This window comes from Alnus glutinosa, chromosome 6, assembly GCF_958979055.1.
Source record: "Alnus glutinosa chromosome 6, dhAlnGlut1.1, whole genome shotgun sequence".
Classification (NCBI taxonomy): Eukaryota; Viridiplantae; Streptophyta; class Magnoliopsida; order Fagales; family Betulaceae; genus Alnus; species Alnus glutinosa.
In genome coordinates this window covers 24,280,580-24,304,431 of record NC_084891.1, presented here as the reverse complement: position 1 = coordinate 24,304,431, position 23,852 = coordinate 24,280,580, and the positions used below count along the sequence as shown (strand labels likewise).

At 36.7% G+C, this 23,852-nt stretch overlaps 1 protein-coding gene across 1 annotated transcript; it reads left to right on the top strand.

Annotated features, from left to right (window-relative positions):
• The first annotated feature begins 11,152 nt into the window (after positions 1–11,152).
• On the top strand, positions 11,153–20,399 carry LOC133870788 (glucose-6-phosphate isomerase 1, chloroplastic). The gene is made up of 14 exons (XM_062308008.1): positions 11,153–11,926; positions 12,576–12,698; positions 13,430–13,528; positions 13,643–13,726; positions 14,486–14,629; positions 14,699–14,764; positions 17,582–17,650; positions 17,748–17,855; positions 18,720–18,772; positions 18,857–18,995; positions 19,143–19,299; positions 19,505–19,583; positions 19,938–20,004; positions 20,092–20,399. The coding sequence occupies exons 1-14, from the start codon at positions 11,378–11,380 to the stop codon at positions 20,224–20,226; spliced, it is 1,872 nt and encodes a 623-aa protein (XP_062163992.1). The 5' UTR covers positions 11,153–11,377; the 3' UTR covers positions 20,227–20,399.
• The last annotated feature ends 3,453 nt before the right edge of the window (positions 20,400–23,852 follow it).

Genomic DNA, 23,852 nt, shown 5'->3' with positions numbered 1-23,852 from the left:
AACCGCAATCTCCGCCCCGCCCCGCAGCACCCGCCCCACCCCGCCCCGCAAAAGACCGGGTTTTCAGGTTTTTTTGCGGGTTAGGGTCTTAATTTGAGAAATTTATGCGGGGCGGGTTGCGGGTTTAGCCTTTTAAAAAATGCGGGTCCCCACCCCGCCCCGCCCCGCACCGCACAAAGGAGAAAAAAAGAAAAAAAAAATTAAAAAAGGGGTCCACTAACTCATTTTATTGTGTGAAAAATACAATTTTTATAGTTCAATTTCATGGAATGTTAAAGTGTACACATTTTTATTGTATTGTTATTTGAAATAATCTTTTCATTACTTCTGAAAAAGACAAGAAAATTGAGTACATGGAATAATGAAATATTATAACTTTTTATTCTTTACATTTATTCAATTATACTACTTTGTTGATGGGAGAAAATATAAATCATGTTTCTTAGAATTTTATCTTATAATTAATAGGGCTTTTAGTTTAAAAGACTAATTCTATGAAAAATGTTCTTGAATGGAAATATGAATTTAATTTTTTATTTAAAAAACCAGTATTTTTTTGAATTTTTATTTTTTTTAATAAATAAAATCAAAATTACGTAAATGCCACTCAAAAATACCCGCCCCGCAATCCCCGCCCCCCGCGAACCCGCCCCGCAGTGATCCGCCCCGCACGGTTAGTCTTTATCAAGTGCGGTTTGCGGGTTGAAAATTTCCAACCCGCAAAGGTGCGGGGCAGGGCAAAAAAAGGCGAAAACCCGCCCCGCCCCGCCCCATGCACACCCCTACTTATAAGTCCACGATAGTCTACTTCAACTATATAATGGAAGGTCACTTTGCTCGTGAGTGCACTAAGCCAAATAAGGCACTCTTTTAGTTTTCTCACTATGTTTTAGTAACTAGTTGTAACGCCCAGGAAATTCATGCTCCTAAGAAATCATTGATATTGTTAAGGAAACAATATCCACATGTTTTTATAAGCAAACATAAAAACCCTTGAGAACTTAAGAATTACATTTAAGCTTTAAACTTTGATTGAACTGAAAACTGGTCAGACGGACTCGGATTTAGTTGATTCAAAGACCGATGTGCTTACAAAAGAAAGATCTACCATATGGCAAAAGTTAGTAAAAAGTCCACCGGTTGACTTTTTGGTTTATAGTTGACTATTTAGGTGCCAAGTGGCACTTTTGGTTAAACTTTGACCTTTAAATTTAGACTTGATAAATATGTTTTTATGACTTTTAATTACTCAATATTGCATATATATAGTTTATACTTGAATCCTGTGAAGTCAGAATTCAATTTGGTAACAGTTGACTTTTTGGCCAAAACCGGTGCCTTATTAATCCGACTGTCGAAATGTTAGCAGAAATGATTTGTAATATACTTAGCAGCCATCCCTAGCCACCTTATATTAAAAATATTATCATTCAGCAAGTGCTGGGATTTTATTTAGCAAGAAACAAAACCAAGTGATGAGGTGGAGTGAAAGGTGGAAGGTAAGCATGGAATGGTAGGTGGTAGAAGTTCTCCTTGTCTATCCAATTTTCAGCAGCCCTCTAGTACTCCAAGCACGAATTTCCTTTCATTTCCTTGATGTTCTAAGACTCCTATAAATATGGGACAAGCCTTACCTCCCATTCTACCTTAAGACAAGTGAGAAGTTCATACTTACACAATTTAGTCTTCCTTTGTTCATTACTTGGCTTAGGTGAAGAAACCCTTCTATTTCTCTTTTGATTTTCTGTCCAGCAACCTTAGGGGAGCTAGATATACCTCTTATCTTACTATTTCTTGGCCTAGAATTATAGAACCAAGATCCAAAACCAAGACAGCACTAGCAACTCCAAAACCGGTCACTAAGGGCTTAAAGGGGGGGGGGCTTTTGTTACAGAATTTGTTTGGTAAGTTTTCTATGTGTTCAAGTATTTCATAAGTGATTTCTAAGATGTATTTTCATGTTAAGATTCATGTTTGAGCATTATGTCAACCGTTTCAGTGCTCAACCATGAATCAAATAAATGAATTCAGTTGACTTAATAACTTTTGTAAAATAGTGAAGATATTCTTGTTAGTACATATATTTACCTATTTATCTTAGCATTTGCATTAAGTAAGGAGGCTCAGCCAACTGCTTACCTAACCCTTGCATCATAATGAATCTTAATAGTATTTACTTTTATGTTCTTATAATATATGTTAAATCCTTCATAATCGTATTTGGTGGTATTGGTCATATAGCCTCGGCACCAAATCATGAACCAAGGATTTAAGATTGTTATAAGTAATCATCTCAAATAATAAAGTAATGGATATTGATATTTTGGTGTTATTAGAAATATTAGTATTTTGACGGAAGATGGGTTTAAATGTTATAACTAATAATAATAATTTGTAAAAGGGGTTTTATAAATAGAATTAAGAATTGCAGTAGATGATGTTAACACTTTGTGTGGATATACCTATAATTATTGCAGGATGATGGAATATGAGACTGCAGATATGACTGTAAGTATTTCTATACTTACTGAGGACGAAGCTGGTGGATTTTTCCATAATATTGTGTTTATTGTTTTATTTAATTTATTCATTGCATGTGGCCGATCATGCATAGCATGTTGTGTCTAAAATAATATAACGGCTGATGAGATAGCCATCAACAAGCTGATGTAGTAGCTAGGGGAAAGTATGGCTAGTCAGTGGATCCAGGGGGTTCAGAGTGACCCAGGGGTATCCGAAGGCCTAATATATAACTAATGCTGGGACCGTAGGATTCCAGTAAAAACAGGTAAGACTTTAAGTGGGAGGCAACGGACGTGAACGAACAGGGATTTAATGGCCCTGGTACGAGAGTCTGAAGAAAGATGATCATAAAATACAAACTAAATGGTTACTACGATGCATATTCATACAACCAATACATTTGCATTATACGCGTGGCTATAAAGTCACATCTGCATGTTGAAGGATTTATTAAATAAATCAGTATTCACCTTATTATTGGAAACAGTGGACTCACTTTGGTTGTTTTGTGTTTTTGTTTCTATATATATATATATTATGTTAATGCAGGTTAATAGACAAAGACAATAGCTCAAGAGGTTTTATAACTAAGGACGCATAATTTATATTTTGTTTGTAGTCTTCTGTGTTTATAGCATTTTATGTTGACAAGATTGCTAATGATTTATATGTATTCTTTTGTGTCATTATGGACACCGGTTTCCTTGTATTTGTTATAAGTATTTTCTAAATAAACGTATCGAGGTATTTCAGTCAGCTCTAAATGTGTTATGTTATCAATTACTAAGGCTTTAGAAGAAATAAATATATTCCGCTGCGACAGTTTATCTCTGATGTAGTAATGTCACGTGGAAATCGGAGGTTTCTACTTACGAATTTGCTAGTTCAAATTTGGGGCGTTACACTAGTCATATTATGGTTACTCACCCCTCTCGTGTGTGACCGTAGACTCAGCAGCAACCAAATATGTACATACTATTTAATTAGGATTAAGTATACTATATATAATTATTGTCTAACTATGTTAAAGTTGGTTCTAAGTGCCCAAGTGGGAGATAATGATATTTATTTTTGGACTTTAGTGAGTTTCAACAATGGACAATCGATCGATGTGGATCATCGAACGATCAATGCTAACCTAACCCTAACGATCGATCGACGTGGGATTGATCAATCGATGACAGCTGCATGCAAATGAAAATTAGACATCTCAACATTTTGTACTCGCATGGTATGCCTATAAATTTATAATTTCACCCAATTTTCATTGGCTTTAAGTCAAGAGAACCCTAGAGAGAGAGAGAGAGAGAGAAAAGGTGGATTCTTTAAATTTTCCTTCAAGAGAAGTAATCTTTTGCTCTAATTTAGTTTCTATTATTGGTATGAGCATGTTTGATCGATTTTAGTTTATTGATTAATGTTTCTATGATGAATATTATAAATTGGATGATGTTAATGAGTCGGTAGATTATAGTTTTCGATAAACGTGTGACATCTTGTTATTTCTTCGTGATTATCTTATTGTTTAAAAGAGTATATGTAGACCGATAAGTGTTGATGATGTTTTATGGTAGATTTATTATTGGGTTAGATGTTTGATGAGAACGAAATAACTTTAATGTGTATGGAGGTATGGTTTTATACTTAGGACAATGTTGATGGTTATACTAGGGCTTTAGATTGTGTTAAAAAGAGGAAAGTTATGACCTCTTTAGAAAATAGAGATTCTGCTAGACCATTGAATAATCGATACAATTATTGATCGATTGAAAGTCTAACAGAAAGTCTATTTTGTTCAATTTAGAGTTTAGGAAAATTTTAAGCTTAGATAACGACTAATGATATAACCTTGCACGTGTTTTGGACTTCGAGAGTTTGAGGGCGTGTACCAATTAGAGATTCATGACTACAGTCAGTAAAATTCACATGGATGCTCGTTATTAAGATTCTTTTATATCATTATTTTATGTATCGAATTTGCATGCTTACTTCTCACATTGAATACATTTTATATTGATGTAAACTCCATTATTGTGTAAATATGAGATAAATAAGCGAATGTTGCATTGTGTGAGTTTTACAGATACATGCATGTAAAAGATAATGATTAATTGCATCATATGATATGGTATGTAATATACAGATAGTAGCAATGAGATTACTATTGTATGAGGAAGACCCTGTAATCTATGGCTTATTCTTATGTTGTTTGGCATTTGATCAAATACTTATAGGTGATCGATGCAACCATGAACACATGGTGATGACAATAGACAGCATCATTAGTAGTGTGGATCACCTGGGGTCGGATCACTAACAACGACAATATGCATAATCACATAGGCATCGATGTTGTACTACATGTTCCACGAGACAATACAAACCCAGTCGATAAGGGGTTAAAGGCTCGGGTAGACCATATGGAGTATGACTATCTATTCTCGTGCCATGATCAAAGTTTGATCAAAGAAGAGGGTGATTTTAGGGGAAGATGAAACTATGACATGTTCACTTTAAATATCATATATTATATCTACAATGCATTAGTATGATATTTTGTAAGTTATGAATCTTTTATGAAATAACTGAGTTCATCATATGATAACATATTATCCTCGTGTATATTACTAATTAAGCGTGGATTGTGTTATGAAGCTTTTTTGTTATTACTCTGATTGTTATTTATTCATGGAAGTGTATAGTCGGCTATCTTATTATTCAAGTTTTAAAGTCTGCCATTGTAGGCTCTCTGATGATGGTGCTAAGATCCATTAGTCTTATTTTTTGGTAAGTAAGACGGGAAGGCGTACCACGGAGTTAATTACTAGTTAATTAATTTACCAAGGTGTTACAATAAGAAAAACCAATATTGACGATTGTCGATTTGGTATGCTGTAGAGACTTTTGTAAAAGTTGATTTTCGAACTGAAAAGTATTTTATTATATTATTATTTGATCAAAACAACGTTGTTTTGTAGCAAACAAAATGACACTATTTTAGCCTATGAACATAACCATGTGTACAAATGGATATAAATTTCCTCAAAGAGAAACGTTATATGCCACGTTTTAATCCTATAACTATCCCATAATGATGACGTGACAGTCTCATTCAACCCTTAATTATTATTGTTATTATTTTTTATTTTAAAGAAATGGCTTACCTAATGGTTGGTTTGAACTGTCACATCAGCATTATGAGATAAAAATGTAGTTTTTAGCATTACTCTTCGTGCAAATTGATTTGAAGAAATTTCCTTCAACCAAGCCTATAAAACTGCCACGTGTCCCCTAAGCATGTGAGAAACACATACTTTTTTAATGATTATATTAAAAAAAAAACGTGTGATTTTCATTTACTAATTTAAAAATAATATGATTCTCATATGCCAAGGATAACATGGTAATTTTATACAATAGGTTGAAGGAATTTATGTCCTCTTTAGCATTAATGTTGCTAATTAATCCATTAAACTATCATTTTATTCAATATAATACTTTAAGATTAATTTTTTTTTTTTTTGTATGCTTTAAAGATGTTTTGATCCATTTAACTAAGATAAATTCTATATACCACATTTTTTCTTATATATATCTCACAATGCTCAGTCTCAACTAATCATAAATTATTTTTATTGTTTTTTTTTTAATAATAATTGATCTAAGAATTAGTTAAAACTGTCGCATTAACATTATGAAATAAAAATATAATTTAGAAAAAATTGCATCATTGATCCCTCTCGTTGGCCTAAATGACAAATCGTTCTTGTAGTATCAAAATGAATTCAGAGATCCCTATGACTGACCTAATTTACAAATCGCTCTATAAAGTCAAATTCCGTTAAAAATGTTGATAGATTCTATTAGGCACCGTGTCAGCGCCAATAAGATGGTGACACATGTCACCATTAATAAAAAAATTTAAAAATTTAAAATTTAAAAATTATTATTATTATTATTTTAATAAGAAATTTTAGAAAATGAAAGGGCATACCACCCCCAGCCAATGGGGGTGGCCACGCGCCACCCTTCAGCCCCTATAGGTGGCCGCGTGCCACCCCTAGATCCATTTGATGGTGGCCGCACGCCACCTTCGGCATCTTGGGGTGGCCACGCGCCACTCCTAAATTCTTTTGCGGGTGGCCGCACGTCACCCTCAGCCTCTGGGGTAGCCTTGAGCCACCTCTACATTCCTTTGGCTTTGGAAGTGGCCTATGGGCTATCCCCGGCCCCTGGCTGGTTGCGTGCCACCTCTATATTCCTTTGGAGGTGAGTTGCAAGCCACCCTTTTTCTTTTTTTAATTTTTTTTTAAAAAATAATTTTTTGAAGTTTTATATAATTTATAGCATTACAAACTCCCAAATAATTACCTTAAATTAGGACAGGGGTTGGTTTAGGGGTGTAGTTTCGGACCGGTTATAATCGGCCGGAAAACTGACTCTAGGCACTATCCGGCTCTAGAAAACCAAAAAACTAGTTTAGTATCCGATTATTTATAACCGGGTACCTAGAGCTGGAGCCGAGTATTAATTTTCTAGACACCCAGTTATAACCGGGTAACCGGCTCCGGGTGTATAATATATTAAAAAATAAATAAAAAATTACCCCTACCTTTTACCCTAATGCTACCCTTAACCCTTTCGGCCTTTCCGCATTTTTCTTTTCTTTTCTCCTATTAGGTATCACCACCCCTTACCCTTTACCCGAAACTACCATATTCGTCAACTGCTTCTTCTTCTTCTTTTGACGCTCTCCACTATCACACATCTTCTTCTTCGGCTTTGCAGTTTACACAGTATACAGTATATACTATACACCCCTTCAGTTCTTCTTTTCCTTCGGCCGAATCACCGTTACTAACTTCGTCTTTCTCCGTTTCTTTATAGATCTGGTGATTTTTAAAGCTGAAGGAGCAAAAGAAGCAGATGGTTAGGTTAGATCTGGTTTATCTTTTTAGATCTGGTTCATTTTTTGTTCTTTAAATCTGGTTCATTTTTAGATCTGTTTTTTGCTGCTACAGTTTTGGTGCTTGAGTACTTTGAATGCTTTCTGTTTTGATATGGTGCTTGAGTATTTGTAGATCTGTTATGAATACTTTATGACATATAAACTTACATAATTCCAAATTCATTTTGCTGTAATGATTTGGTTCAAATTTTAAACGCTCCAACAATACGAAAAATTGAGAGCAAAATATATACATATGTAAATAAATATGACGGACCTGATTAGCAAATAGGACGAACCTGCAGCTTGTTTACACATGTATGTCGGGGCCTAGTAAAATCATAGAAGTAGACATTTGATTTTTTGAATCCTCACTTCTAGCAACTACATGTTACAAGAAAACCACAATAATTTTTTTTTAAAAAAAAATTACAAAAAAAAAGAAAGCACATTGTTACACAAATGTTTATTTTCAAATGTGTTTCACAGTGATTAAGCATTTGATTTTAGTACAAGATCAGAAGCTCTTATTCAAATAAAGCTGTTGTCAAATGGCATTACATGTGTCACATTCTTGTTTGTGGTGCTGCAAGTGCATTGTTCTGTTTGATTTTTTCTTGCTTGATTTTTTTTTTTTTTTCTGGATTTGAACAATTAGTGTGTTATATTACAGGGATGAGTCACAACTAAGCCTATTATGCAAAATGTCAATGAGTCACATGACAAGCCTACAACACCATCTACAAATGTTGAAACCCACTCGCCCTCCTTGCAAACATAATTGGATCCAAAAAAAAAAAAAAAAAAACAAAAGCTGTGAATCAGTCAGTTGTATGGTTGCACTATATAAAAGTGAAACCAATTGACAAGGAAAACCCTAAGGGAACATGCAATTATTACAATAGGATTTTAGGGTGTCACTGGAAAAATGACACTTCAGCTTTGATGACCCACATTACCTCTAACTGTCCAACCTCTCCACTTAGAAAATCGGAAAAATCCAATATATCCAAAGGTCAAAACTTTGTTGCAACAATCATTTAATAAAATGTCTGAGGGCGCTAGTAGCAATCCCAACTAACTGAGATTTGTGAAGTATGATTCAATTAAAGTAAGGAAGTTGGTTGTTCAATATTTTATGAAGGAGGAGTTGCCTTTTAGGCATGTGGAGAGTAGTGGGTTTAAAGAATTGATGAATGAAATTGAACCAATGTTCAATTTACCATGTCGCATAACTCTACAAAAATATTGCATGAAACTATATGAGGAATAAAAACTTAATTTGAAGGCTTTTTTTAGGAGTAAAAGAATTTGCATTACTACTGATACATGAACATCTCTTCAAAATTTGAACTACATGGTTGTTACCGCTAGTTGCATAAATTCTGATTGGAGAATGCATAAGAAAATAATCAAGTTTAACTTAATTTCAAGTCATAGAGGTGAAAATATTAGAAGAGTGTTGGAGAATACATTGATATAATGAGAGATTGAATCAATATTCACTATTGCAGCTAATAATGCTACAGTCAATGATGTGACGATTGACTTTATGAGAAGGAAGTTGAAAGATAAGAGAGATACTATTTTGGAAGGTGAATTCCTTCGCATGCGGTGTGGCGCTCATCTATTAAATCTTGTTGTAAATGATGGTTTGAAAGGATTGGGTGATTGTATTTCTAATATTAGGAATGCAGTGAAATTTGTGAGGTTTTCACCGCAGATAATGACAAGGTTTAAATAATGTATAAAGTGTGAAAAAATTCAATGTATGAAGACTGTGTGTCTAGATGTTCAAATAAGATGGAATTCTACGTACTTAATGTTGAGTACGGCTGAGAAGTACAAAAAAGCTTTTACTTGACTTAGGAAGGAAGATGGTAATCATTTTGTTGTTCCTAGCGATATTGAGTGGGAAAATGTTAGGGAATTTGTGAAGTTTTTGAAACATTTTTATGAAGCCACATTGAAGTTTTATAGTTCAACTCATGTCACCGCCAACTCATATTTTATTCAACTTTGTATTATTCAAAAGACATTGATTGATGGATGTATGAGTTTTAATCATATCCTTAGTAAAATTATTGGGTGAGCTATGGATAAGATTAACTTACCGTTGTATGTCACTCATGTTCTTGACCTTGTACAAAGTTAAAGGCGTTACAATATTACTTGGTAAAATGCAATGGCCCTGAGTGAACGAAACAAATCGAGACAAATGTGAAAGACCTCTTGAACTGTTGGTGGGAGCAATACAATAAGTTATGTGAGGGGCCTTTGTCTCACTCGGATGCGGGTGTGAAAAGTTTAACTGTTACTTCTATAGATGTTAGTGGTGATAACATTGAGGATACACTTACAGATATGGAATATTGGATCCAATTTACCCAACACATTGAGGAAGTGAACAACTTTGAGTGTATAATAGAGTTTGATCGTTATTTTTTGGATGGGTGTGAAGCAACAACAAAAGATGTTGACATCTTACTTTAGTGGAAGGTTAATGCACCCAAATATCCTATCAGTGCAGAGATAGCCCGTGATATATTGGCCAGGGACAGAACTAGAAGTTCTTATGGGTAGGGGCCAATGAAAAAAATTTTTTTGGTAGGGGCCAAATAAACTAAATTTTTATTTTTACCTTATATTTTTTAATTTTTTAGAAAAAAAAGTTTTTCCACCTAATAATTTTTTTTTTTTTTAGGAAATTGGGGGGGCCATGGCCCCTGCCAGCCCCCCCTCCCTCTGTCTCTGATATTGGCTATTCCTATTTTCATAGTTGCATATGAGTCCGCATTCAGCAATGAAGGATGTATATTGGATCAATTTAGGAGTTCATTATCTCCATTGACAGTTGATGCCTTGATTTGCACACAAGACTGATTAAAGAGCAACCAAGACTTGAAGAATGAGAAGATTATTGAAATTTTTGATGAGCATGGTAAATGAAAAATGGTTATAAATTCATTTTATTTTTCATTATTATTAATTCATTTTAGTTATTTATTCATTTTTTTTGTTTGTTTGTTTGTTTCCTTCTATTGTAGTTATAAATGATTGAGAGTAGAGCTGCAGAAAGCCAGAAACCGGACCATGCTTGGATATGAATAAAAAATATGTTTCTTTGAGATTTAAGATTTTTACATCATAATTTAATTTATTGATTGAATTGGGCCCAATACTTTAAAAAATAGCTAAAATCATTTAAATAAAGCCTAAAAAATTTTAAATGAAGCCAAAAAAACAGGCCCAATACTTAAAATAGGCAAAAAAATGTTTTTTCTTTTTTTAAAAAAATTTCACTATTTAGTTCGAATAACCAGTTTTACCCGAGTAATCAGGATACCCAATTCCGAAACAGATTAATGAAATTCAATAACCGAAAACTCTGAAACTGATTCTCAATTATTGGCCGATATCGGAAAACTGATCCGAGTTCACGCTCTTAAAGTTTGTTACACTTACCCGCAGTCCGGAGTAAATTAAAGACCGTTTGCTACGTCCGCCGGCGAGGAGTACTGTAGCCCAAACTGGAAAGAAGAAGCACATGGTAGCAAGTTAGCAACGTGAAATCGACAACGAGGCACGGATTACAATGAAATAAAAAAAGCAGAGTAGTAGCAGGAATATTCGGGCACTATTGTAAAATAGAAATCCGTAGAGGCCCATTCCCGTCAACTTGATAGAAATTAGAAAACACCTACCAATCAATGTGTGAACCATGTCACCCTGAACCAGAAGACAAACAAGCACACAAAAACCATTTCAGCTGAGAAAATCCAGAAACAAAAAAGGAAAGAATAGAAAAATCGAACGAATTAAGGCAGGCATGTGGGAGTGACTAGTGAGTGGTAGTAGCGATCACAGAGACATCTCAACATCGTGATCATCGCTCGCTCTAATCTAATGGCTTCAATCTCAGGCATTTGCTCCTCTTCCCCATCTCTCAAGCCCCGGACGCACCTCCTCAAACCCGCGAACTCGCTCCGTAGAGACTCGGTCGCATTCCCGGCTCGCTCCAGGATCGCCGATCGGAGCCTGAGTCTCTCCTTGCCTCAGTCCGTGGCTCGGGAGGTCCCGACCGAGCTGTCGAAGACCGACGACGCGGTTGCGAATGTGACGAAGAAGGGTTTGTTGGAGAAAGACCCTCGTGCGCTGTGGAGGAGGTACGTGGACTGGCTGTACCAGCACAAGGATCTGGGGTTGTACCTGGACGTGAGCCGGGTCGGTTTCACTGACGAGTTCGTCGCGGAGATGGAGCCCCGGTTTCAGGCCGCATTCCGTGCCATGGAGGAGCTGGAAAAGGGTGCGATTGCGAACCCGGACGAGGCCCGCATGGTCGGCCACTACTGGCTCAGGAACCCCAAGCTCGCGCCCAAATCCATCTTGAGTTTGCAGATTGAGAAGACTCTTGACGCTCTTTGCAAGTTCGCAGACGACGTCGTCAGCGGTAAGGTCAGTTCGTCTTTGAATTTCTCTTCTGTTGTTCTTTTCTTGTTGTCAATTTTTGAAGCAAGGTCGGCTTTGTATGAATAGAAAGAGTAGCTATTGTTATAAAGCATTGCATTTTTTACTTTGACAAAAAATTTCAACTGATGTAGTGTGATTTAATCCGTTGCCAATCCATTCAATGATGTTATGTATGCATTGGGGTCTATTTGGTCGCTGAGGCAGGATGGAGAAAAGCAATACAAATTAAATTAGCAAATATCAAAGATTTTGTTGTTTGGGAGCCGAGGAGAGAAAAACCTGTACACAAACTCGAGATTCGGAGTTAACACTGTTATTTTCCTCTTCCAAGTGATGAGAAACTTGATAGCGTTTTCATCGTGTTTATCATATTCTATTAGTAATAAAAAAATGGTACATCACTTGGTGGGTTGAGAAGGCTGAATGATAGGCTGGATATGTTGAATGGAATTGGGCTCCCATTTCTATTATTTGCTCTCTAGGTTTAAGATATCTATTGCATGAATGGGTTTTAAAATGGCGCTAAACTTCTGATCTTTGGGATGGCACCTCAATACTTTCTGCTTTATGGTGTCAATGGTGGTCCCTTTGGCAGTTTGTCTGATGTGTTGTTTGATTGAATTCAAAATTGCAGATTAAGCCCCCATCTTCTCCAGAAGGTCGCTTTACTCAAATACTTTCTGTTGGGATTGGAGGTTCAGCTCTTGGACCACAGTTTGTTGCAGAGGCATTGGCTCCTGACAATCCTCCTCTAAAGGTATGTGAGGCCCTTGTACTTGGATCTTTAATGGTGATGATTTTGCTTCTTCTTTTATTGCCCACTTTGGAAATATAATGTGTAATTGTGATGAATTTTTCTTTGACTATGCAATTCAGTTTCTAGCCAGACATTTTCCTCCATGCATTGTTTTGTCATTTTATATCTTCCATTATTTCATACCCCATGTTCAGGATATGACATATGCATGTTGAAGAAGATTTTTGCCTGCTTTGCCTTGAATCGTGATTATCTCTCTCCTACTTTGTGCCCCCCCACCAAAAAAAAAAGGAAAAGAAAAAAAGAACAAATCTCTTTCAATGTTGCTTACTTTGCAGATTGAACAATTTTTTTTAATGAAATCCATTTGAAGTAAAATAGAGGACTTCAAGAAGTTCCATATTTGGTTGAGAAGTATTTGTCATGAGTAGTGCAATATATTATGGTTAGGGCTCACCTGGTAGATATAATACACCCCACATGAAGGAATGCCCTAACGGTCTGTCTGTTTTTGAATGATATCATATAACCTAGCTACCCATTGGCTTGTTTCTATTCCTCATGCTGAGTAAGGGCTGGTTTACAATATCTACACGTTGAAGGAATGGCGAATACTCCATTTTTCAATGTTCTAACCTACCTATACAATGCTGTTAATCCTAATTGATTCTATTCTGTCCTATTTTGATTCTTTTGAATGTGCAGATGATATTTTCTTCTCTTATTGACAGATAAGATTCATTGACAATACGGATCCAGCAGGAATTGATCATCAGATTGCACAGCTTGGCCCTGAGCTGGCATCTACACTTGTAATAGTGATTTCAAAGGTCTGCATGGAAATTATCCTTCCTTAAAATGTGTTTTGCATTCTTAATTACTGCTGTTCTGGATTATGTTGTAAGCTTTGTTACTTATACAATGTCAAATTCAATTTTTCTTAGAGTGGAGGCACACCTGAAACTAGAAATGGTTTATTGGAAGTACAAAAGGCTTTTCGTGAAGCTGGCCTGGAATTTGCAAAACAGGTTTTGATCTCAGGTTTTTCTTTCTGCTTTAATTAATATACCCTGCTTCATAGTACAAATCAAAATAATTTTTCGGTGATAATTTAGATACAGTGTCACAAAATAAGATATTGCAAGGCATTAGCACTAGCCAGATGTAGATTAGTTTACATGTATGTGGGTGGAAATAGTCATACTTGTATCTAATTTTGGCCATTACCATGTGAACTTCTATTATTCTTCAATTTTTGTCATTTGCCTTGTTTTAAACTGACCAATGTTATGCATGAGGAAGTTTCACCCGTTTGCTTCCAACACTAATATGGTAGATGATCAGAGGTGTAGATACCCTTGATTGTACATTGTTTATACTAGAAGTCTGTAGTAAAACCTAGCCAAAACTTGTTGCCTTTTTTAACCTTTAGTTGTTTTCAGACTCTTTTAAGCTTGTGTCACTTGCAAATCTGCTGCCACAGTGCATGAACCACTTAGCAGGTGTCTCAATACAAATGAAGTAAAGGCAATTGGCCTTGTCTGTCTCCCCCCGCCAGGGTTTGTTTATAGTGTCTGGTTAAGTGGTGGTTATTTGCAGATTTTATAATTGATTGGTCATGAATTTTTTTTTAAACTATTGGAAAGATTTTATAGCAATGGTTTTTGCCTTTCGAGGCCTGATTGGCTCTTACTTTGATGGAGACCTGACATTTATGCCTGATTTTTTTCTCCTTGTTAATTTGACTGCAAATGTGTGATATGCTTGCTTAAAATGTATTTGTTCAGGGTGTCGCTATAACCCAAGAAAATTCATTGTTAGACAACACTGCAAGAATCGAGGGTTGGTTAGCTAGATTCCCTATGTTTGACTGGGTGGGTGGTAGAACGTCTGAAATGTCCGCTGTTGGTCTGCTTCCAGCAGCACTTCAGGTTAGTGTTAATTCAGAATTTGATGTCGTTATCCTTTATGTTTTATGGTTATTTATATCCAATCTACAGGGAATTGACATAAGAGAGATGCTTGCTGGTGCATCATTAATGGATGAGGCGAATAGAAGCACTGTGGTAAGAATTTGCCTTAAATCCTTCTCTTTTTTTTTTTTTTTGTAAGTTAAATCTTTCTTTTTATTCATTCTTGTAATCTGATACTGCTCTTGTTTGTTTAGTCTGTATCAGTTACTGTTCATCTTATAGAGTTCAGGCAGAAATCAACTTTACATGTTTCCAAATGGCCAAAGAAGTTAATGGCAAGAGCTCTTAATTTACTGGAAAGAGTTCCTTTGTTCCTCAAATTGGATATGGTTTGTCCAATTTGAAATGAATAGGTATAGGAGCTTGAGTAAGCTAGCAGGATGAGATGCTACCCTACTTATTTCTTCTATAAATTTGGTTCCTTTAGGACTAACTCTTGAAGGAATGAGTTTGACAATGGTGAGGTCGTCCGGTTGGTGGTCAGTCGAGTCAAAGGAGTTTGCTTTGTCGGTGGTGGGTGGTTTCACAGGCATTAGGATCCATGAAAAACGTAAAGGAGTGACAAGGTCCATTCTCATAGGCAAAGATGAGGCTGCTTGGTTGCTTAAATCTTTTCATGATCTAGTTATGGTTCACGACTGTAGAGTGTTCTGGAACCAATCCGTCATAAAAATAAAATGGTTGGTATATGTGAAGAGAGAATTCTGTTGTTCTGCTCAAATTTTATATGATCTATAGATGAACTAGGGATTATTGGAGATATTCAAGGATGTCATAGAAATTAAATTTGGTGGTCCGGTGTTAGTGATTGGCTCTTTATCGGTTGAGACTGGGCTGGCTTCGGTGGGGGATTTTCATCCGGTTTCTTCTGAGGCGGCTGTGCCGGGTGCGGGTTATGAGGTGGGCTCGCCAGTAGGGAGGGTTCTTCCTTTCTCTCCCTTGAAAGAGCCCACGTTGAAGCCATTGATTCAATACAAGCGTAAAGGGAGGAAGCCGAAGTCGGCGGTGGGTCAAGGGGAACTCGAAGATGTGGGCTTTCTCAGGCGGGGGTTTCTTAAATCGAGCTCGTCCTCTCTTCCTCCGGCAGATTGTGGTTTCTCTGGAGGGGGTTCTAGTAGAGCTAGTCCTCTCAACTCTACGGGTGGTTCCCAAGCTATTACTACTATGGAGTGGTCCTTGTTTTGGTCTTCGATAGGGTCCGAGGACAAGGGGGAAGAGGATAAAACTGTGGTTTTCCTATCTGCCCTTGATGAGGAACATAGGAAGTGGGATAAGACTGAGGGGTGTGAGCTTTAGGAGCTTAGGGCTGAGTTGTTTTGTGGGCTGTTTTTGTAGGGTCGGCGGTGAGGCTGTTGCTTCTTGTATGCTTCGTGTGTACTAGGGGCGCCTTACACTGTTTTTATAAATAAATTTGCACTTATAAAAAAAAAAATTAAATTAAATTTGGTTATAGCATATCAAAGGATGTCAGTTTGGTTCCCATTATTAATGAAAAAACTAAGCCGAATTGATTCAACATAGTGAAAACATAGATCATTACATTACCAGATTGCACCAAACGAAGAACCTTTTACTTAAGTATGGCTGATGCTTTTCGAGTTTCATCATTTTTTTTCCTTATGGCTTCAGATTTCTGTTAGTTGTTTTGAACTTGAGGGGAAAATATAGTTGCACAAGAAAGGAGGGGTGGTTAACCCCCGTCACTCCTCAGTCCCATTTGTCCCATAGGTTGAACATTAGGCTTTGCTTTGGAAAGGGTAAGAGGTGCCTTTTGTAAGAGACAATCCTTGGCAAGGCACTTTTCTCCAGGATTAGGTTTGTTCAACATAAGTCATTAACCTGAAATGGTGTGTTATTCTTACTAAACCTCTTCAATGTTATAGATAAGAAATTGCATACATGCATGCCATTGTTTTTATTTTATTTTTCTCTATATATTATTTTTGCGTAACATTTATGTATATGTAGTTATTAAGTTACATTGAATATGGTTTAGGTATATTACTTCCTGTGTACTAGGGTTGCGCCCCTCTGCGCTTTTTAATGAATTTTTACTTATATAAAAAAAAGGTATGTTAATGAGATTATCACACAGAAGATATAAACCATAATACTTTGGGACTTATAACCTCTAGTTCATAGTAAGTGACGGAGATTGGGCATTATCTGATAAGACTACAGTATATCAATAATAATAATTTATCTTGATCATGAAAGCAAAGACTTCTTATTGATAAGTTGGCGTGGTTGGAATATACTAAATTGGATCACATGAGTTGTTATTCATGAGTTGTTATTCTATAAACTACTGTCAATTGAATGACTTGAGCTCACGACTGCTTATAACACATTGACTCTTAATCTTGAGGGGAATGTGAACTCAAATGTGAAGTATAGGAGAGAGAAGAATCAATTGTTCAGTTTTTTAATTCCATCAAAGTATGCTCTCATTGGAGTACAAAAGACACTTAATTAGTCTCATTGACTAAACCCTAGGATAACGCCTATTTATTGACTTACCTAACATAATTTAGGGCAATGCCATTTATTGAATTACCTACAATAATCTAGGTCAACGCCCCTTTATTGAATTACAAAAATACCTTTTGACTCTTGAAAATTAAATACGACATAAATTAAAAGAACCAAATCAACTAATAAAACCAAAATAAAACTAAAGGACCCAATTAACTCTTGCCACGTTCTGCATTAGTTGAACTCTTGTTTTTTCTTTAGACAAAATCGCATGTGAAATGATGGTAAGATTTATTGTCAGTTTTATTTTCATTTGTGATATTTGTTCCTTCAACCCCCCCGCCCCCTTTCCAAAAAAAAAGAAGAAAAACCCAAAAGAAAAGACAGGAAAAATGATAACCCCTTTGGTGTTCTTTTTTTTTTTTTTGGCTTCAGGTCCGGAATAATCCTGCAGCATTACTAGCTTTAAGCTGGTATTGGGCTTCTGATGGAATAGGATCAAAGGTACTTATACTCTATTAAGATTTTCATAATGTCTGGATTGTGGTAAATTTCAGCTTCTCTTATATTGGTTTTGCTCTTATCTCTTTATTTTTCTCAGGATATGGTTGTTCTTCCTTACAAGGACAGCCTATTGTTATTTAGTCGGTATTTGCAGCAGCTGGTCATGGAATCTATTGGGAAGGAGTTTGACCTGGACGGTAATCGTGTATGTACAACAAATTTGAGTACCTAGCTCTATTTTTGTGTAACTTAACTTTTCAGTGGGGTAAAAGTTGAAATTCTAGAAGATTAGTTCCAGTTCATTTGCCATAATAGTTGGTTAGATTGAAATGGTACTGTTAGCTTCTTGGTGAGGGCTTCCAAGGGTGAGTATGATTCTATCTAGAGTCTCCCTTTGCTACCATGTGTCTACTCTTGTGTTTCTGGAGCCATTTAATCACTCAATCTTTGTTTTTGTATGGTCTTCAGCATGGCTATCATAATTGGGTCAAGCATATTCACTAGTTTGACTGTTGGATCAAGCATTCAAATTGCTAAAAGATTAACGTTGTGTTTATGTATTTATTTGTTTCTTGACGTGTTACTGAATGTAGATGGGTTCAAACTTTGAACCTAAGCTTCTGTACCTGGACAATGATGCCTTATCACCTAGACTAGGTGGTGTAAAAATATCTTATTTATGTGATCTTGATGTATAAAAGTGTAAACATATACACAAATTAGAAGTTTTTGGAAGTATTAACTAAATAAAAAAAAAGTATTCAAAAGTATCATAGTAGAAAGCTTTAGCTTCAAATTCAATGTATTTCTGTATGAGTCCTTGATCTCTTGGCTATGTATGTCTTATACATATCGAATCATGTGAGACTTGATGAGTTGATTTCCATCAAATTTAACATGAGTTCTTGAGGGGTCCCCACATTTTTGGTGACCTAGCATAGAGGACCTCTTTACCCTAAAATATGGTCTTGCTCTGAGTCAGATACTTGGAAATACTCAAAGATTTTTTCGTCTTGTCAAGGTGTTTAAATACTAGTGTGGTTGTAAATTTTGACTTTTAATGTCACAGGTAAATCAAGGACTTACTGTCTATGGGAACAAAGGGAGCACAGATCAGCATGCGTGAGTTTTTGGTTTTGGGCTTTATATGATATATCTTGTGATGTAAGCTATACTTAGTCCTGATGCACCTGTTGTTTTTTGTAGTTACATTCAACAACTGAGAGACGGTGTGCACAATTTCTTTGTGACATTCATTGAGGTGCTTCGTGATAGACCCCCTGGTCATGATTGGGAGCTTGAACCAGGTGTCACATGTGGTGACTATCTCTTTGGCATGCTACAGGTTAGATTTATTACAGCAGCCGGTTATTGAACGTTCTCTGATGGCTCTGAATTGAAAGATAAGATTTTGGTTTTGAGTTTTAGCTGAGAAAGGCTTGTTACTTTTATCTTCCTTGTAATATGCACATACTGATTCCATTTCACACAGGGAACAAGGTCAGCTTTGTATTCTAATGACCGCGAGTCCATTACAGTCACTGTACAAGAAGTTACACCCAGAACCGTGGGTGCACTTATTGCACTTTACGAGCGAGCCGTTGGGATATATGCTGCACTTGTCAACATTAATGCTTACCATCAACCTGGTAAATATTTACTTTCTTTTGCCCATTGTATAAACTTTTGGTCCTGAAGTGAGAATTAGGAGGTTCTTGTGGCTGCATCATGCTCTTGGCACTAATATTTGTTATCTGAATGTTAATTTATGGACATCTGATCAAATGAATCCGACTGGTGTTCCTCATTTTCTTATCTCTCTTTGTATCTTCCTGCTTTTAATTGTAAACTCAGGTGTGGAAGCTGGGAAAAAAGCAGCAGGAGAAGTATTAGCTCTTCAGAAGCGCGTTTTGTCAGTACTCAATGAGGCCAGGTACAATGTCAAATCTTTAGCAGTCTTGGTCTTTATTGTTAGTTCCATTGAACCCTTTTATTTTTTTTACTGTTTTGATATAAATTTTGAAAAAGGAAGCCCTATATAAATCCTGAATTTAGGGTCTCAGCAAAATAATAAAATATTGATAGCCCCATATATAGTTATGGAGCATTAATTGTTCTTCAAATGAGAAAGCTTGATCTAAAATCAGGTTTTCTTTTCTTTTTTTCTTTTTTTTTTTTTTATGCCAAAATACGTGATTTTAGATCTCCCTTGAGGTTGAATGTTCTCATTTTGCTTAGTTGGAAGTATATTTGTCACTGATAACTACCAACGTGTCTCTCTTTTCAGTTGTAAAGAGCCTGTAGAACCGTTGAGCCTCGATGAAGTAGCTGATCGTTGCCATGCTCCTGAAGATGTAAATGCAATATTTTCTGTTCCCCTTTTAGGAACTGTCTAGTGAAGGCCTCGCTAACACTTTTTTTGTTTAATTTATATTTCTCAGATCGAAATGATTTACAAGATCGTCGCTCACATGGCTGCCAATGATAGAGCTCTTCTTGCTGAAGGCAGCTGCGGTTCACCGCGGAGCATCAAAGTTTTCCTTGGGGAGTGTAATGTTGATGAGTTGTTTGTTTAAGTTAGCAACAAAAGGTCTTGTTGCATGTTTTTGTTGTTTTCGAGTTTACACGAGAACCACAATAAATTGATTTTGTTCCTGTCTCTGACTCTGTTGCATCGCCACTTCATTGAAAGTGGGGATTTTTGTTGAAATAATTTAGAAATAATGCTCCATCTCGAGTCTTTTCCGTTTGTTAAAATCTTTGTTTTTTTTTGTCTCTTGTTTTCTAAAATAAAAACATTAAACGTGGCTAACATAACTCCAATAATATATTTACAAGAGGTTCCCCTCTTCTCTCTCCTGCTTCGTCTTCCTCTTCCTTCCTGCAGAAAGGTTCCCCCTTCAAAGTCAGTGGTGCCGGGGGGAGAGAACCTCTCTCTCCCCCCCGGCATAGTTTTTAGTACCCTTGGCCTCCCTGGTATAAGGGATCTATTGGTCCTCCTTGAGTTCTCAATGGAGGTTTGGGGTTCCCAGTCTCTTTGACTGGGGAGTTTTTTGGTTCCTTCCGGCATCGTTCCGGTGGTGGTTTTTTGTCCCCTCGAACTCAGATCCGGGGTGGTTGTTTTGGTCCTCCAAGTCCTTGCGGATTTGGGAGGTTTGTGCAGTGGTTTTTCTGTTTCTTTTTGGTTGGTTGACAGGATATCATCCCAAGTTTTGGATCCAGATCTACGAAGTCTTGCCGGTCTCAGGTCGACACGCGCCCTCCAGCCCAGCTCTCCGCCGCCATCTGGTCCTGCCGCCGCATCGTAACGGCCGGAATGCTCGCCGGAGCCCGGCGCGTGGTTCTCACGTGCCCGGGGGTCTTCTCTCCTCGGCCTCGCGTGAGAGCGACGCTCCGTCCCGTTGGCCGTGTTCGGGTGGTTTCCGATGTGTTTGGGTGTTTCAGATGTGGGGAGGGTGAGGCTCGACGGTGGCGCGTGTGCCACACGCGCCGACGCCGACGGCAGCTCCTCCGCCGGATGCTTCTGTTTGGGTGGTTCTGTTGTTTTTCTGATTGTACTTAACTTTTGCTCTGTGTCAATGTATCCTAGTCATTGCTTTGTGCACAGAAAGTTTCGACCGACTCCATAGCGCAAGTAGCAGTTTCGATGTTAACGCAGAGGCACCTTTCTGTTGGTTAGGATTATTTGTAGCAATTGTTGGTATAATCTGTGACTGTAGGGTAGCCGAAACTGTAACGGGGCCCTAATGTGAGTCCCTGTAATGTTCTGAGCTATGGCTCAGTTTGATGGTTTCCGATGGCTTTTCTGAGCTTTGTCTCAGTTTGATTGTAATTTGTTACCCTATGGAATGATTAATGAGATTTTCTCTTTTCAAAAAAAAACATTAAACGTAGAAATACTTTTAAAAATACAAAAATAATTTTTATTTTTATGTCACATCATAATACTTTTTCAAATTTTTTTATTTTTTAAAAAACACTTTTCAAAATACATTAACATACAAAGTTTGTCGTTTGAAATTTACTAGCAAAATTGTCAAAATTCCCGGCCACAACATGAGGATAATAGTGATAATGAACAAACTTGAATGAGAAGTGATTTCTACACTTATTTTTTACAACAGTCCCTCAACAAGCTAACGTGGCTAGTAATATTTTATTATTGTTTTTTTTTTTTTTGTAAAAAAATAATAAAATATTACCAGCTACATCAACTTATTGTGGAATTGTGAAAAATGAGTGTAGGGATCATTTCTCTACTTGAATTACCAGGATACTTGAATTACCAGGATATTTTAAAAGTCAAGAATTAGGCTATTTTATTGGACTTTGAAGAGTTGTGGTATTACCAAATCCACCCAACTTGCACCAAGTGTCATGTACTGGAGGAATGTTTGTCTGGCTTCACTTCACCAGCAAATTCGAATTCCATCATTTTTGTCGTTGCATGATCCCTTTGGCCCCGAGAAAATTATGCCCAACACTCTTATCAATCTGGGGACTCTTGGACACTCTCTAACCATAATTTTAAAAATACAAAAATATTAATAAATAATCCAAACACAAAAAAATAGTTTTGACTTTTAGGTCACATCAATTTTTTTTTTTTTTTTTTAAAAAAAATCCTCCAAAATACATTTACAAACATAGCCCTATTTTTTGAAATAGCGTAATGTTATATACCACGTTTTTATTCCATAATTATTTCATAATACTAATACGGCTCTCTTAATTAATCATTTTTTTTTAAACAATGACTAATCGAATGATTGATTATAACTGCCACGTCAATATTGTGAGATAAAAATATAATTTATAACATTGCTCTTTCAAATGAAACTACAAGCGAAATTATCATAATTTCTAACCTTAATACGATAATAATAATAATTTTTTGAAATAGCGTAATATTATATACCACGTTTTTATTCTACAATTATTTCATAATATTAATACGGCTCTCCTAATTAATCATTTTTTTTAATAATGATTAATCGAATGATTGATTGTAACGGTCACACTAACATTGTGAGATAAAAATATAATTTATAACATTACTCTTTCAAATGAAACTACGAGCGAAATTGCCAAAATTTCCAATCTTAATAGGATAATAATAATAGAATAATGATAGTTGTACACCAAGTGTACAACAATCATACAACACCCCTTCACAAGGGGTGAGTCCCACAGTGTATGGGGCCCACCCCTTATGAAGGGGTGTTGTATGATTGTGGTGTACAACAATCACTCCCCTAACACTAACCTTACGTACTGAATTCTTATTTAGTTTTTTTTTTTTTTTTTTTTTTTGAAAGTCATTTTATAAATGAACCAAGTCAGGTTGTACAATCAAAATCTGCTACAACAGCACTATGGATAAAGTTGGGACATTCATCTATCCAGGTGTTGTTTAGCAGTTGAGAAATAGCATTCTTAGCCAATACATGAGCTACCCGATTTGCACTCCTGCGAACATGATGCACCACCACCGACAAGAAATGAGAGAACATACTTTTAGTGTCATTTAAAATTTGGCCATAAACTCGGAGGCTGGGCTCCCTGGCACCCAGAGCAGACACTGTATCTGAGGAATCTCCCTCCAGGATAATCCGACTTCCCCCCGCCTCTTGGGCGAGAACCACAGCCTCCCACGCCGCTAGAGCTTCGGCAGAGGCGGGGTCAGTGATGTGGGGAATAATTTTCGTTCTGGCTGCCAAAACGCGGCCAGTAGCATCCCTAATAACCACCCCCACTCCCATTCTATTCAACTCCTTTGATATTGCAGCATCCCAGATTATTTTCCAGACATCTGGGGGAGGTTTGGTCCATAGAGAAGGGGGATTCGCCAAAGCTCTGACGGGGGTATCTTCCAACTTCAAGGCTTGTGAGAACTCTTCCAAAGAAAGATGGACGGCTGCCATAACTTGTGAAGGGGGAGTGAGCTTGCCCTCAAAAACGAAGGAATTTCTTTTATGCCAGATCGACCTGAGGATCAACACTGCTTCTATAAACTCTTCTATCTCTAGTTTTTCTTTTAAAAACAACAGCAATCCTCTACCGTCAGTTTCACCGCAAGCCAGCTTCTGATGCCTCCTTCTCCCTTCCTGCCAAACCGCTACTGCCATAGGACAGCTCCAGAGGCAATGAAAAATTGTTTCCGGTTCTCCGTTGCATATGGGACAATTTGGATCAGTAACCA

Bases quoted from the DNA above. Each gene is read 5' to 3' on its own strand.
- LOC133870788 (XM_062308008.1), top strand. From the start codon at position 11,378: ATGGCTTCAATCTCAGGCATTTGCTCCTCTTCCCCATCTCTCAAGCCC. The intron at 14,765-17,581 runs GTAAGAATTTGC...TTTTGGCTTCAG, and splicing joins AGGCGAATAGAAGCACTGTG to GTCCGGAATAATCCTGCAGC. The intron at 20,005-20,091 runs GTAAATGCAATA...TATATTTCTCAG, and splicing joins GTTGCCATGCTCCTGAAGAT to ATCGAAATGATTTACAAGAT.